The following is a 16,048-nucleotide window of genomic DNA, read 5'->3' as shown; positions in this document are numbered from 1 at the left end:
CTACCCTTGACAGTGAAGTGCTTGATCTGACAGTTGTCACACACCATGGTTACAGTCTGGTTGAAGGTCTTGATGGCCGTTGGTGCAAACAGGATCTGGAAAAGGAATGACAGTAACATCTGACTCAGAGTCTTTTCCCTCATAAAGGACTTAAGTCAAGTTTACTGTGGAGTATTTCCTACCCAAGGCATCATTATCTTTCATGAATGAATGAATTATTCTAATGGCATGATACCAATTTTTGGTATCTACAATGGCAGGACCCCTTCAACAGTCATTTGTTATAGAACCCCTGACCTCCAACTGACCTCAGACCCCTAAAAACATTGAGCAATATAGCAAACCCTGACCTCTAACTAACCTTGACCCACTGACCTAAAGAGAATTTTGCTCTATAGCAACCTCTGACCTCTAACTGAACTCTGACCCAAAGAGACCTTTGCTCTATAGCGACCCCTGACCCTTGACTGACCTCCAGCAGGATGGCCTCCCCCGGCATGAGCTGGAATACGGCGGGTCGCACCTCAAACGGGGCGAGCTCCACGCGACCCGGGGTCGAGATGCTCTATAGAACAGGAGCACAGAACAACAGTTAGCTTTCAGTCCAGCTTCACAGGAACATGGCAGCAGCTTCCTCTGTGAAAAAAGAAGCCGTCTAAAATGTTTGGACGCCGTCTAAGAGCGTCTTAGTGCGTCTTTTTGCATCGGAGGCCGTCTGCCCTGTCAGATACGGCGGCGGACACGTCGCGCGCGTTCAGGCCGTCCTGCCCGTTTGTTAGTTGGACGCCTGGGTGGCTTCCCTGGCCGCTGGAAACGTCAGAAACAGCGTCAGACGGGGCTATAAAATAATTATTCACCCGACGCTTCCGTCTGTCGTCATTTCCAACGTGTGAAAAGGACGTTTTTAGCTTCTGCACATGCGCAAATTTGAGCGGTAGTTTCGATTTGACCGTTAACTGTAACAGACCATTTGTTCAGTCAGTGCTCGTTTTGCTGAATTTTTTTGGCAATTTCTTGGATTTCTCGCAGTTTTGGAGGATGGAATTTACTTCTAAAAGCAGCTGTATCTTTCTACAACATCCGGGGGTTGGTTTTATTCCAGTGACTGAGTTTATATCGCCAAACAAGACGTCGAAAGTTAGAAGAATCATGATACGAACGTTATTTGGCGTGGCGGGCCCGCCGCTGCGATCTTGGTTCGAAAGTCAACAAACTTCCGTCGGCAGAAAAAAGGGATATCACCAAAGAAGCTGAGTTTTATCAAGCTGGCTGTGTTTATCTTAGCGGAGACTGGTAAGTGAACAAGTATTTCATGTTGATGTTTGGTTACAATGATACAAAAGCAGATCTTTAATAGAGCTACCGACGAGTTCTCACGGTGCCCTCCCCACTTACAAAAGAAATGATAAAATAGGATGTTGTTATTAAATACCACAGAATAAAAAGGCACATAAGAATTGTAGAATACCTGTATACAATATCTGTTGTTTTAATAAACGATGAAGATGCTGTGAAAATGTATATTTAGACAACAGAAAATGATTTCAACCCACCAACTCGGGGCACGTCTGGCAGAATCTTACCGCCCTTCCGACTCCGATTACGGGGTAGCAATTATCAAACTGAGGATCTTGTTTGGACCCCACAAAATACAAATAACATAAGGATACTGTAGAATACATATTCAGAATATCTCCTGTCTTAATTTTAGACTGATTGTGCACATTTATGAGACAATAGAGAAGATCAAAACATTTTTTTTTTAAATTTGCACCCACCCTTGATGACTTGTGCGCGCCCGCGCCCGTCCACGTCAATCAAACTTTGCCGGCGCACGCAGTCAAACTTCAAAGGCCGGATTGAATTTCACAAAGCTGCGCCGCTGTGTTAAACAACGTTACGTTTTTTAACCGCGAAGCAATGTTATAAGATATACACGTTGAGAAGAAATTCGTTTAATTTAGCTTCCAGTCTGAGGCCATGGCGGCCGTGGGTGGTCTTCTACACCAGTCTGGCTGCATATTTTGTTGCCCCAAACGGCCATAAAAATCATAACCATGCCCGGACGCCGTCAGAAACGGCGTCTCAAAACGGAGCAAGCATGCGCACAGCAGCCCGGATTAACACCTGAAAATTGACGCCGTTTGCGCCCGTCGCTGTCCAAGACGTCTGGGACGTTTTCTACGGCGTCAACGACGCCGTCAAATGAGCAAATCTAGACGCGTCCGCGTCAGAAACGCCGTTTGCGCCCGTCCGTCCCGGGCGGCGCCTGCAACCCGGCGGGGGGCCCGCGCGGACGCCGTCCAAGACGTCCGGGACTTTTTCTACGGCGTCAACGACGCCGTCAAATGAGCCAATCTAGACGCGTCCGGGCGTTTCCAGGCCGTTCAGACCGTCCAAGACGTGTCATCAAGAGTTTTACAACCCGTCCTAGACCGTCTGCCGCCATAATTCAGGACGCATTGAATTTCAGTGGACGCCCGTCACAGACGGCGTTCGACCGTTTGGGACGGTTTCATTTTCACAGAGTTTGTCACACTTACCGTCACATGTTAGTTTAAGATATTATGTATTCATTAATTTTATTCATTTTGTTATCTATAAATCTTAAGGGTGGTCCCTTCAGTAAACTTGGTAACTGATTTCCAAGGGAGCCCTTACAAAATCATAACAAAAGTCAAAATCCTTCATACACCTCTCGATGCTTAGGAGCGGTGCCCATCTACATTTCTATAGCCCTTAGGCCACACAAGCCACTTTGTAGAGAGCTAAGTCCAATGGTAGCAATGTGTGTTCAACTGTTACACGCATGCTCATAAATGCTGTCAGGTAAAGGTCCAAAATTTGGCAGTTTCCTTGCATTGAATTGAAAATCGAAAGTTAAAAATTAACTGGTCTTGATTATAAAACACCAAAGGAACTTACTCTTTAGTCCAAAAGTATGGCCAGTAAAATGGTAGATTACTGACAGCTTTCTTTTGTTTTATTGTCAAGTCAAACTTTGCTGGTCTTTCTTACTTTCTTTCTTTCTTCAACACCACATCTCGCTATCTTGCTAACTTACCCTGTAGTTTGCAGTTGGCCAGTTTTTCTTTGGCATGAGACAGAAGCGTCCCGGCCCTCCCTCATTTCTGCAGAGGAACTGCACAACCCTGCAGCCCCCCACCAGGCAGTGTCCACAGTCCAGTACAGATGGCACTGAAATAACAGAACACCACAGAACAGTCGTTATTCTACACAAGAACTGCACAACCCTGCAGCCCCCCACTAAACAGTGTCCACAGTCCAGCACTGACGGGACTGAAATAACAGAACATCACAGAACAGTTGTTATTCTACACAAGAACTGCACAACCCTGCAGCCCCCCACTAGGCAGTGCCCACAGTCCAGCACAGACGGGACTGAAATAACAGAACATCACAGAACAGTCGTTATTCTACACAAGAACTGCACAACCCTGCAGCCCCCCACTAAACAGTGTCCACAGTCTAGCACTGACGGGACTGAAATAACAGAACATCACAGAACAGTCGTTATTCTACACAAGAACTGCACAACCCTGCAGCCCCCCACTAGGCAGTGCCCACAGTCCAGCACTGACGGGACTGAAATAACAGAACATCACAGAACAGTTGTTATTCTACACAAGAACTGCACAACCCTGCAGCCCCCCACTAGGCAGTGCCCACAGTCCAGCACAGACGGGACTGAAATAACAGAACATCACAGAACAGTCGTTATTCTACACAAGAACTGCACAACCCTGCAGCCCCCCACTAAACAGTGTCCACAGTCTAGCACTGACGGGACTGAAATAACAGAACATCACAGAACAGTCGTTATTCTACACAAGAACTGCACAACCCTGCAGCCCCCCACTAAACAGTGCCCACAGTCCAGCACTGACGGGACTGAAATAACAGAACATCACAGAACAGTCGTTATCCTACACAAGAACTGCACAACCCTGCAGCCCCCCACTAAACAGTGTCCACAGTCCAGCACAGACGGTACTGAAATAACAGAACATCACAGAACAGTCGTTATTCTACACATGAACTGCACAACCCTGCAGCCCCCCACTAGGCAGTGTCCACAGTCCAGCACTGACGGGACTGAAATAACAGAACATAACGGTCATTATTCTGCACAGTCAATATCATTACTACTATGGCCTTTGTCGGTCAATATTGACCATTGCATGGTAAAATCATGGTCAATATTACAAATTTGTTAAGTCTTACATCTTAATTTAATACATATTACTTGATAACTTATTACTGGATGTTCTGGAAAGGTGTTGGAAAATTGCTTTTGATTCTTCCCTATTACGACAAATTTCAAGAAATTGTTGCCACCATGACTAAAACAAGAGCTTTTAAAAAAAGCTGGCGTTTCGGCTACGTTTATGAGTGTGAATTGTCTTTTCCCTTTACTTGAAGTAAAATCTGCCAGAGGAAGTCACTCAAGGGCTGTTCAGTCTATAAGAAAAATTGTCATTTTGGGAAATGAGTACTGTTTTAATAGAGAAAGGCAGATTGGGGAAAGCAATTTTGAAGTTACGTCACTTAACTTAAGTGCTTTTGAAAAAGCTGGTCTTGGCCTACAACTTGTACTTATTTGTAAAATGTATAATAGGCTCATTATAAAAGCTATCAATGTAATTATGTACATGGCACGCAATAAAACATAAAATTTGAAAAAGCACCATTGAATCATCAGCACTATGGTAATTAAGTGAAATAGAAGTTCATAACAGCTAAGGTTCTATCTAAAATGACTACCAAATGTCAAACAAATCAACAGCTACCTCATCCGTATTATTCTGGTTTCCGCATTTACAACATTTCTTCCTTATTTTCCTGGGTAATTTTGCTAAAATTCATGAAAATTCCCATAGTTTTGTGCCGAGGGGCGCCACTTTCCACGTCCGTGTTGTCTGAATGAAGTCGATACTGAACAATGGAGCATTTGCTACTGTAACAAAGAATCGCTGTTTTGCAAACAACATCAAGAGCCTCTGTTTACATCGGGGATAGAAGTTTAGTGGCGAGTGTTTTGCAAGAATCATCTTACCGCGCATAGGAGCCGCTGCACGGTATTTTCCATTACAATGAACAGAAAAATTTGAATGCCGGGTTTGGAATCTATGAAGTCCTGTTCATAAGACAAAGGCCTTGTATATATTAAATGAATATTTAAAAATAACAAATATAAAATATTTCTTTATTTATTAATGAAAAAAAATGATATTCATAAATATGATATTGATAGATTAATATAATATCAATATATAACACCCTCCACTTTAAGTTTGGAATTCCACTTTTCCCATTTTGACAAGTGCTAATATTTTCAATATAAAAGCATTTAATTTGAAAATGTTTACATATAGTTGATGAGTATGATGTACAGTTATGATTGATAACAATAACTTTCATGAATATTCATGTTGAAAATTTTCTTCCTGCAGGAATTCCTGCAGAATCTGCAGGAATTCCTGCAGGAAGAATTTGTCCAGCAGGAATTTCTGCAGGAAGATATTTTTCCTGCAGGAATCCCTGCAGGAGTCCCTGCAGGAAGAAGTTAAATTCCTGCAGGAAAACATCTTTCCTGCAGGAATTCCTGCAGAAATTGCCTTATATCTACAGCAATGTCAGTAGAATATGAGTCATATTGTGCAGTTTTGTTTTACAACTGTTAGGCCAGAACAATGGCGGCCACAACAATGAAAATTGCAATGAAAGGTACCTTTTGATCAATCAATTGTTTTCCATGATATATTTTATGATACACAATTGTCTATTTATTCAACTTTGTTTTGTGAAGCTTGCATGCATGTACTCTAACTGTTCTTTAAAAACAAGTACTTTTTAACTCAACTTTACCTGCATTGAATTACAATAGTCATTAATCATCGCATAATCATCAACTTCTGGCTACCAAGATCTATGACTTACAATTACTGATTGTGGCTTTCCTTATTACACAATACAGTTAAATCATTAAACCTCTTATGTCATCAAGGTCTATTTAAACTGAGGGAAGAAGGTTGATTATTGATTATTGATTGTTATTGATTTTGTTGAAGATAGAGCCAGTGGTCAGAATGTGTAAGAATGGCACGTAATGGTCGTAGGATGTTATACTGCGACAAGAAGGTTTATTTGTAACTCTTTTTATCACCAGGGTGTGATAATCACCTCCCCTCCCTTTTCTCACCCATCTTTAAAGAGACCATGATCTCCATGTTCGTTGTATCCAGATGTTAGCCAGCAGCCACAATGCATGCACTGATATGTAATTCAGGTCATCAGAAAAGATAAAAGATAGTTTCATCAGGTGATAAGTAGTTTACAATCTCACATGTCCCTCTCAGACCACAATCCTTTAGGTTTTGAACTGACAGACCTAACCTACTTCTAGTAAATGACCTAACCTGCTACTAGTAAATATTATAGTAATATTGCAGTACCCTTGGGATAGTTTTTTCAGCAACCCTTTCTTATCTTTACCTCTTTTATAGCAAATAGTACTTTACTAAGTACTTTAAGATTTACTTCTTTCGAGGCTACCCCAGGCCTGTTTAAGTGACTAGCAGGTCACTAGACTCAGGTATTGAAATGCAAAAGCACAAAAGAGCAACAAAATAACCCTGTATATTGAAAAATTACTTCAAAGTTACACTTAAAGTGTGTTAATTGTTATATTTGCCCACCACATGCTAGACACTTGTCCTCAATAGATTTTGGCCCCTCTTGTAGTATATCACACCTACAACAGCCCATTTCACACATTGGTGGTAAAGTATTATGCATGCATCCATTGTTTTTGGCTAATGTTTTGGCTTTAATATTGGCTTTCTGTTTTGTCAGCTTTTGTTTTTGTCCACCAGCCAATTTGAAAATAGAGTGTGAGCATGGATGCCTGAATATTCAACAACCAAGAATATATCAACAAGGTTAAATTAGGATTTTAACCTATTCTAACCTCCTTGAATATATCTATGATACAAACTCCTTGATACAAATATTGCATTTTTTAAAATACACTTCTATCAAGCAGAGTTCAACAGCATCAAGCACCTTGCATCAATGCATGCATGATTGAAGTTTTAAAAATACCCAAATCTGACCAATAGCCTAAATAAGGGTTGATGGTCTCTAACAAAGTCTTTTTTTGTCATCCCTTTACAAAATTGAATCTACCTCATCACAGTGAGCCAGCAATTGTCACATGATGACATAGAGTTGAAATTTGATAGAATACCAAACACATGAAGATGTTAAGATTGACATATGAATTAAAACATCTGGCAAAAGTTTGTTCCAGAGAATATTTCCAATTAGAACATGACATATTCTCCTTTTTCAATGAGTATTCTCCTTTTTCAGTAATTATTCGTTCCTTTCATATGCGGGTCAAACTAGGTCAGCTATTGTCCGGCCAATTATCAAGTCCTTGGTTGGGCTGCTGACTGAGCATGCATCATGGTCTTGGCTTTTTGTGTGCTTTTGGCTTGGGGCTGTTGTAAAATAAAAGCCCAAGCAGAGGTTAGGGGTGGCCGCAATTTTTTACGTCCCCCTAATTTCACAAAATCGCGGCCACCACTTTAGCCCACCGACAAAACCTCTACTTGGCGAACAGTACTAGGGAGGATTCGTGGTCCAATGAAATCCCGGCTGATCAGAATACTTAACAATTTGAAAGTTCTTCCCCACATCTGCCTGGAGATTATGACAGCCCCGACCCAGCTGAAAGGACAAGTCTAGTAAAGTCAAGTCAAGGCCTTAAGTTTACTTTAAGATACTTTTAATACGTCGGGGCTATCGTAATCTCCGATTATAGTTGTATATAGAAACTTGAGGTCAATATTTTTTAGGCTCTTTGTCTTTGGTATCAGTCAATGTGTAAGCTGAGCAGGTCTATATTTAAGTGCAGAAACCAGAAAATTCACTTCTGGGATGCCAAGGAGGTCTAGATATCCATGGGGATACTTATCTGTATTCATATTGGGTCAACCTAAAATGGGTAAACCGAGGAAGTTGTATTCTATTTATTTGAATAAACTTGGATAAATCCAATATTTCGTGAGAACTCTGAAGTGTAGGCCCATGTTCGAAATCGCAAATCAGCGCTCAAAATGTTAACGCTTGCACTCTTAGAAGTCTGTGAAGGAAGCTTAGATAAAAATAATAACAAACTTTAAGGAGGTTCCATTCCTAGGAGAGATTAGCCTCTACCAGTCTCTGCGCGATCGCTGGGAAAATAATAGAAATGGGCAAAATAGAGTGAATAGTATATCACAGTCTGCTATACAGTGAAGCTACATGTAGGTCCGTAGATCGCCTATTGAGCTTCACTGCATAGCGGACTACCCCTGGCATACTATTCACTCTATTTGGCCCATTTCTACCACGCTCGTACCCAGCGCCCCGGAGAAGCCATAGGTTTAAATCGTGGGCTTAGAAATAAATTCATGTCAGATCAAGCTCAACAAAATAAACTTTTTAGAATTCACAGCTGTCTGTTTTCTTTTGTTTTGTTTGTTCTTGACAGATCCTCAGAATAGTTAACTATGTGTGCACGCCAGAATTAGTAAGCCAGAATGGGCGATCATCTACAGTTAACCGTTATTTCTTCTAACTAGCACGGCCTAAAACAAGACGCAAGTTGACGATTTTGGGGGGTAAAATGCTGTACAATGGTGATACGTTCTGAGAAACGAAGATTTACAAAGTACCTTATTGTTGGCGCTGTTAAGATACCCCGTCACAAAGGGGAGTTATGTCACGGAAGGGATTTAGCCACGGAAGGGAGTTTGCTACGGAAGGGAGTTTGGCATTCTCAACACGTTCCCAGGACAGTTTGCTTCTCCCAGCATGCTATTGGCGGAAAATACGATCTCTTTCCCAGGACCGTCTGTGCGACGAACCCAGGCGCCGCGCCACTTAGCGCTCATGCGTATAATGTATTCCAGAAAAGACTCGTACACGCATTCAGTGTTGGAACAGTGCTGTTTATTAGGACGCTGCGGAGGAGCGTGCATTTCTACTATTTTCCCAGCAATGGCACGGAGACTGGTAGAGGCTTAAGAGACACACAGGAGTGAGGAGAGATCTCCTTTCAGTTTCAGGGATGCCTGTAGTCACTGGCTTTGAACGCTTTGATTCGTGTCAAGGTGTGAATTGCCCTTATTAACATTATAGGAGGCAACAACAATCAGGCACCTGGAAGATAGAATCTCCTTGGCTGTCATGGATGCAGTCGGGAGGTGTTTGTGTGTGCTGCCTGGTTTTAAAGGGGCCCGGCAGATGTTGTGAGTATGTACAGGGGGTTCAATTGATTCTAAACCTCCTTGTACTGTACCAACCAGTACCTCCAGATCCTTGTTCACGAGACCCCAATTTCATATCCCTTCCGAATATTCTTGATGGCAGGGAGCTGATCTATAGGGTCTGGCTCATTGGTATGTCAAACAAGAATAGAAAATGAATAACAATTCTGAAGACACAGTAAAGGCTTTAATACACCTCATCACAGTATAATGAATAGTTTAAAACCACCTCAAGGGGCAGCTTGGAACAAGCTGGCTTCACTGGTGTCATCTATTAAAATCTGGCTTGGAGTGTTCACGCTCACAAATTAATTTGACTTTGCTTACTAGTCACTGGGCGCTTTTGCAGAGCAAACACTACTGAAGCGCCCAAAAAATCACTGGTCAGGTCAGTCTGACTTGTCAGCCCCTGATGTACGCATGGGGTCTACCAACTCTACGCTTGACTTTAAAAAGTACAAAATAGCCAGTCTCTTCAGGACTTGACTTTGTGGAGACGATAGATAAGACACGAAGGTGTGGCTGCACATGAAAAGTAAATGCCATTTTCAAATAAGGAGGATAATATCCTTGCATCAACTACACAACATTTAATACATGTACTAGTGTATAGAGTACTGTGAATGCATTTAAGTTTATGTGGTTTTAATTTCACGGTGGGGAGAAAATGGAGTGTTAACTGGGATTTTAAGTTCACGTTTGAGACAACAATAGACAAGGGGGTAGAACTAGAAGGGGAAAAAAAATCTCGGCCACTACTGACCAAGGAGGTTATATGTGTTACTGACCGTGATTTTTCCCTTTTTTGTGAAGGGAGGGCCATCCCTAGCCCTCTAACCAAACCTCTGCTTGGACCCCAGATCCAAGTCAAGGCGCATAAACTACCATGCAAGGTCATGCTCATCAGCCTGAGTGTCATCCTGTTTCAGTTCCAGGCTCTAACTGAAACAGGATGACACTCAGGCTAGCTCAGCAGCCCCTTGACAATACGCCCTGTCCCTGTGTGATCTGTTCAACCAAGGACTTGATAATTGGACAGCATTTGTAAGACAATGGCTGACCTAGTTCGAACCCGCATATCAATGGAGCGAATAATTACTAAGAATTTCCATCAGGAGGAATGGATCCTTGTTTATAAAGGTCTATATGGTAGGATTTTGAACCTGGAGAGGATATATTGTCAGGAAGAAAACTTTCTATTCGTATGAGTCAAAACATCTCATATGTTTGGCATTCTATCATATTTCAACTCAAATGTATTATGATACTAATTATCTAGTCTTTTGAGATATGTATCTTGGTAGCCAGAAGCAATGATTATGCAATGATTGTTATGATTCAATACATATGCCAGGGTTTTTAAGGGTGTCTTCTTTGAAAACTCCTGTTACAGTACATGCATGCATGCAAGATTCATGACATAAAATTGAATATAGATGATCATATGATGTTGAGAGATGTTGTGAGTATGTACAAAGTGAATGATAAACGAAAAGGCACGGTGACCCTTGAGTGTCTGTTGATGAACCCAAGGACATTATATCTTCTAAATGATGTCCTTGATGAACCATATACAAAAACAAACAATTTTCTAAAACAAGATTCTTTCAAATGAATGGGTCTGAGAAACCATGGATGACTAGCATTACTTAATGCAAAATATAAAGGACTCAAATCCTACAGACATTGCTAATAACTTAAGATACATGCATGTATAAGGTACTTCCTGCAGGAATGCCTGCAGGAAATATGTTTTCCTGCAGGAATTTAACTTCTTCCTGCAGGGACTCCTGCAGGGATTCCTGCAGGAAAAATGTCTTCCTGCAGAAATTCCTGCAGGACAAATTCTTCCTGCAGGAATTCCTGCAGATTCTGCAGGAATTCCTGCAGGAAGAAAATTTTCAAAATGAATATTCATGAAAGTTATTGTTATCAATCATAACTGTACATCATACTCATCAACTATATGTAAACATTTTCAAATTAAATGCTTTTATATTGAAAATATTAGCACTTGTCAAAATGGGAAAAGTGGAATTCCAAACTTAAAGTGGAGGGTGTTATATATTTTTGATATTCAATTTCTAAAAAGAAAAAAAAAATCCATGCACGGACACGAACCCGGATCTTCTGGGTCCGAAGTGCTTCGCGTTGCCAGATCGGCCAAGCTGCGATACGTAATTAGTCACTCTGGACGTAATGCTATAACCTCACTATATGGTATCATTTATGCCGATTTTTGGTCGTTTTCTTGACAAAATCATTTTTTTTCTTCTGCAATCTTGTGGAATAGATGTAATATGGTCATTTTTCAGGATATCAAAGTCCGAAACCACATTGCAATGATATTTCCGAACAGTTGTAGCAGTTACATGCGGTCGCCCTCCTGTGTCACATGCAAATCTAGCCTGCCTGCCTTTTCGTGCTCTCTTGCCATATAAGGCAACGGCTATACAAGGATTTGGGAACGTATTGCCATATAAGGTCTTATTGTGTGCGACACAGTGTTGAACCAAGCTTCCCTGGTTCCTGCAAGGTAAAAGCCAGGACAATGCATTCCGGCGCGCATGCGCCGAAACGCAAAAAAAAAGTGGACCCATACATCAAAGATGCGTAGGGGGGGCGCCCATCTCCCATTCGTAGCCCTTGGGCCACACAAGTGCAAGTCACTACAGCAGGGGGCTGGTCCGCTGGTAGTGATGTGTGTTTAACTTCCATACTCTTTCCCGAATGCTGAGTGCTAAGCAGAGAAAGCAGTATGTACCATTTTGAGAGTCTTTGGTATGACCCGGCCAGGGTTCGAACTCACGACCTACCATGTGCAAGGCGAGCACTCTACCAATTAGGCCATTGCACCGGTTAGGCTAGGTACATATAATACATCTCAATGCCTGCAGTACTCACGTGTGAGGGCAGGGGGCTCTCTCCTGCCCTTGACCTTGATGTACATGGGGGAGGCGGACTGGGTCTGGACCTGGACGCAGTCGTCGTAGTCGGCCAGCGAGTCCGGCGCGAACCGTACCGTGTACTGGCAGCTCATCCCGGGCGCTACGATGCCCTGTTCCCCCGGGAACTGCCCTGAAGGGGAGGGTGGTTTTAGGCACAAGTTTACTTCAGTTCAAGACTGTTCATTAGGTGCTACCTTAAAGTGCCTGATAACATAATAGAGTTAATTCCATGTCACCGAGAGGGTTTCCAGATAATATTGCTAATGAGTTCAAAAGATTTTAGATAAAAGACTATTCCAGTCAAAATAGTTTTAAATTGTTCAAACAATTAAGAATGAAAGTTTGAACATGTTTGAACTTATCTATATATTTTGGAACTATTTTGAAAGTAATTGCACAAATATCTCTTTTAGTTTCGAAAATAACACAAATAACATGAGCAATGTTAGAAATTTGTCTAACATGTTGGAACACAGCAGAAAATATTTAGAACATCAAATAAATGTTGGAAATTGTTCTAAACAGTCGCTTATCTCCCTTAGATTGTTACAAAAGTTTTGCAAATGTTAGAACAAAAGGCAACAAATACCCACTCGGTAATGTGGCATTGACTCTATAAATGAACCAAGACTTTGTACAAAATACACCGTCACTCCTCTGATGTTAGTTAACAAAATTAACACATCGTACTTCCAGTTTTTGATTCCTGCCGCCAGGTAATCGAGTTGAATTCCTCTAGTGACATCACAGTGAACATAGCAGCCCGTTCAGAACCTCAGCTCTTGAAAAACTTTGTTTTGCGAAACAAGGGCTTGCAGAATTCTTTGCCACTTTCTGATGCCTACTGGCATAAGTAAAGTAAGACATCTCAGGCAGAGTGACTTACCAAGTCCGACTGAAAAATGAGAAGTCTTGGGGGGAATGACTCGACACTGTCGACTGGCCGTCGTTACATTCTTCAAGTCCAGGATCATCTAGATAAAGAGATATGAAGTTCAACATATCACATCAACATTTGCAGTTTGGGATAATTTTGGATACACTGAACTGCTGATATCATTATTTAAAATGTAAGAATGTTAAAAATTCTTGTGAATTTTCTGCAATAATACTGTAACAAGAAATAGAAAGTTACTGACAAAACAATATTCAAGGAGTTGCTTCACTTAGGAAGAACTATGGACAAACTAACAACATGTCTGGTTTGGGAAAATTTTGAAAAAGACACAAAAAATTCACTAAACATTCATTTTTGGCCTCTTTGATATCATTATCTCGACTGCAGGAAAATTCGTCTTAGAGACTATTCTGCAACAGCACAAGAAACGAAAAGTGACTGACGAGAAAATATTCCATGAGTCTACGCCAAAAATAATTACTCAAGCAACTGGATAAAATTTTGAAACAGTCAGACGTTTCAGACAGCATCCACTGTCTTTCGTCAGTGACTAACGATAGGACTGAGAACACCAGGTTTTATACCAAAACTCTGAATAGGTATGTTAATGAGGTTAAGACAATTTAGGATGTCTTGAAGTAGTCTTTAAAACAAGATTAATTCAAGACAAGTTTTGTGCCAATAGTTCAATTAGCTACTGTTGATTTTAGTACAGTAACTAAATGTTGTTCGTCCAGGGGTGGGGGGGTGGGGGGCAGTACATTATCCCAAGTGCCTGAAAGTTCAACGCGTAGACTGTTTCAAAATTTAATCCAGTTGCTTGAGTAATTATTTTTGGCGTATCTTACTACCTCAGTAGTACCTGGATGTCTAACTTTCATCAACGTATTCCACGAGTTTGTCTATGCTAAGAGCGGATCGTTACCTCGTAGACCTGTCCGACGCTGTACTGTCTGAAGACGACTTCTGACGGGGAAGCCACGAAAACTACAGCAGGCTCTTTCTCTGTGGGGCTAATGACATAGTACACATCAGTAATGAGCTAATACACAATAACATTTGACGCGTACTATACATTAATTGGTCTTTATCTTTATTAAAAATTGCAACAAGACAATACATAGTGGAACGGCACGCAGACAAGCTGATGTTGCGAGCAATTTATAAAACATTAAGATGTAACGTTACAACCCTACAATTGTTGCTAAGAACTGAATAAAACTTGCTATTTCTAGTGATTATAATAAGTCAAAATTTAGATAGACACAGTCAAGAATTGAAATCATTTAGCATAAAATGTTCATCATATTCATTTCTTGATTTCTCTTAAATGGCATGAAATACATACAACGCTACATACATAGATCGTAGTAAGTACAAGTTTCTGAGATGCAGCGCCTAAATCTTAAGACAAAGACATTATCTTACCTGTCCTCCACATACACACTCCTTCCTCCCACCAGCTTCGGAAGTATCTTCTTCTTCTTCACCAGCGTCCTTCCGCCGTGGGGCGCTGACGGCGGGATGTGCCGCGGGTTCCTGAGGAAGTTGTGTCGCTCCTCGAGGTTGGCCAGGACAGAGCGCTCCTTGACTCGAGACACGGGCGGCATGGCTTCCTTCCACACCTCGCGGAGACCTTCTTTGATCTGCACGAGGAATATGGGAGAAGTTGATTCACAAAGTAAACTCAGAAGAACTGTTGTGATTATTGTTATTGTCAGCTGTGCCAGGTGGTTGGCAGGCTAGGTTTGACTGTATGTAACAGTAGTAGTAGCCAGTATTTGATTCTACTGTATCATTAAAAAAAAGGAGATCTTGATCTTGATTGGGTACTGAGCAACACCCCTCTTGTTGGGGTAAAGCGCCCAGGGGAGTGCGCTGCACTGTTATTGTCCTCGCAGGTGCAGGAGCACAGCCTCCTTGAACTTGGGAGGATCGGCTGTGATCGTGACTTCCTGGGGTAAAGAGTTCCAGTCTCTCACAGTTTGAGGGTAAAATGAATATCTATAACAGTCTTTGTGGAATGTTAGAGTATTGTATGAATTTTGATTTGAGATTAACCTGAAGGTAGGTAGTCGATGTGGTAGTCGTCGGGGTTATACCGCCCCTTGCTATTTGTTAGCTATTTGGTACTAAATATATTGGTTCCTAGGGTTATGCAGCAGGGAGAAGGTTACAATAAAGTGGCAAGTACCCTTTAAAAAAGACAAACATTATCTATAATTCATGTAATACTACTACCTATGAAAAATACTGTAAATGCAGAAATGTTCGTGGTGGTTTTATGTTCGCTTAAAAACAACTGCGAAACTTTTTGTCCACCTATGAATGTTGCATTTAATTTACTATTATTTCAAACGCGAGCTTAAACCCACCACAAACACTCCATTTTCTGCCTAACGCGAAATAAAAACCACGTAAACTTAAATGCATTTTTTTAACCGTATGATAAACAGCCTGACCCACTCACAGTTTTGGGTCTGCTCTCCTCCTGAGTTACCCTGGTCTGGGGTGACCTCTTCACCTCTTTCCTAGGTAGCTCGTCTGGGTCATCATACCCATCATCCACCGGGCTGGTGGACACGTGTTCGTGGAAGGTCAGGGTGTCGCGGGCGTAGTTAGGCAGCTCCACCGCTGATTGGGGGGGGAGGGGAACAGACAAAATTTTTAACTTTGGTTTCATCATGTTTCAACTTTATACCAATATCAGAGTGATTTCTTAAACATACATCTAGATGGCTCCTAAGATGCTAAAAGACTTACTTGCTTTTTGAAGTTTGTAAAGACATGTGGTTTCAAAAGTTTGTTAGGACGTATCTTCATGTGCTTCTGAAGTTTGATAGGACATACCTTCAGGTGCTTTC

At 41.5% G+C, this 16,048-nt stretch overlaps 1 protein-coding gene across 1 annotated transcript in view; it reads right to left on the bottom strand.

Moving 5' to 3' along the window:
- Positions 1 to 16,048, bottom strand: part of LOC136427091 (deleted in lung and esophageal cancer protein 1-like) — a 48,890-nt gene that overhangs the window by 28,906 nt on the left and 3,936 nt on the right. The window contains exons 6-13 of the mRNA XM_066415811.1: positions 15,655 to 15,818; positions 14,613 to 14,830; positions 14,110 to 14,197; positions 13,173 to 13,260; positions 12,243 to 12,416; positions 3,065 to 3,198; positions 473 to 565; positions 5 to 95 (exon numbers count right to left, since the gene is read on the bottom strand). Of these exons, the coding sequence (XP_066271908.1) occupies positions 5 to 95; positions 473 to 565; positions 3,065 to 3,198; positions 12,243 to 12,416; positions 13,173 to 13,260; positions 14,110 to 14,197; positions 14,613 to 14,830; positions 15,655 to 15,818 (1,050 nt within the window). The remainder of the gene's footprint in view (positions 1 to 4; positions 96 to 472; positions 566 to 3,064; positions 3,199 to 12,242; positions 12,417 to 13,172; positions 13,261 to 14,109; positions 14,198 to 14,612; positions 14,831 to 15,654; positions 15,819 to 16,048) is intronic.

The sequence above is a fragment of the Branchiostoma lanceolatum genome, chromosome 1 (assembly GCF_035083965.1).
Source record: "Branchiostoma lanceolatum isolate klBraLanc5 chromosome 1, klBraLanc5.hap2, whole genome shotgun sequence".
NCBI classification, from domain to species: Eukaryota; Metazoa; Chordata; class Leptocardii; order Amphioxiformes; family Branchiostomatidae; genus Branchiostoma; species Branchiostoma lanceolatum.
This window is presented reverse-complemented; position numbering and strand designations above follow the sequence as displayed.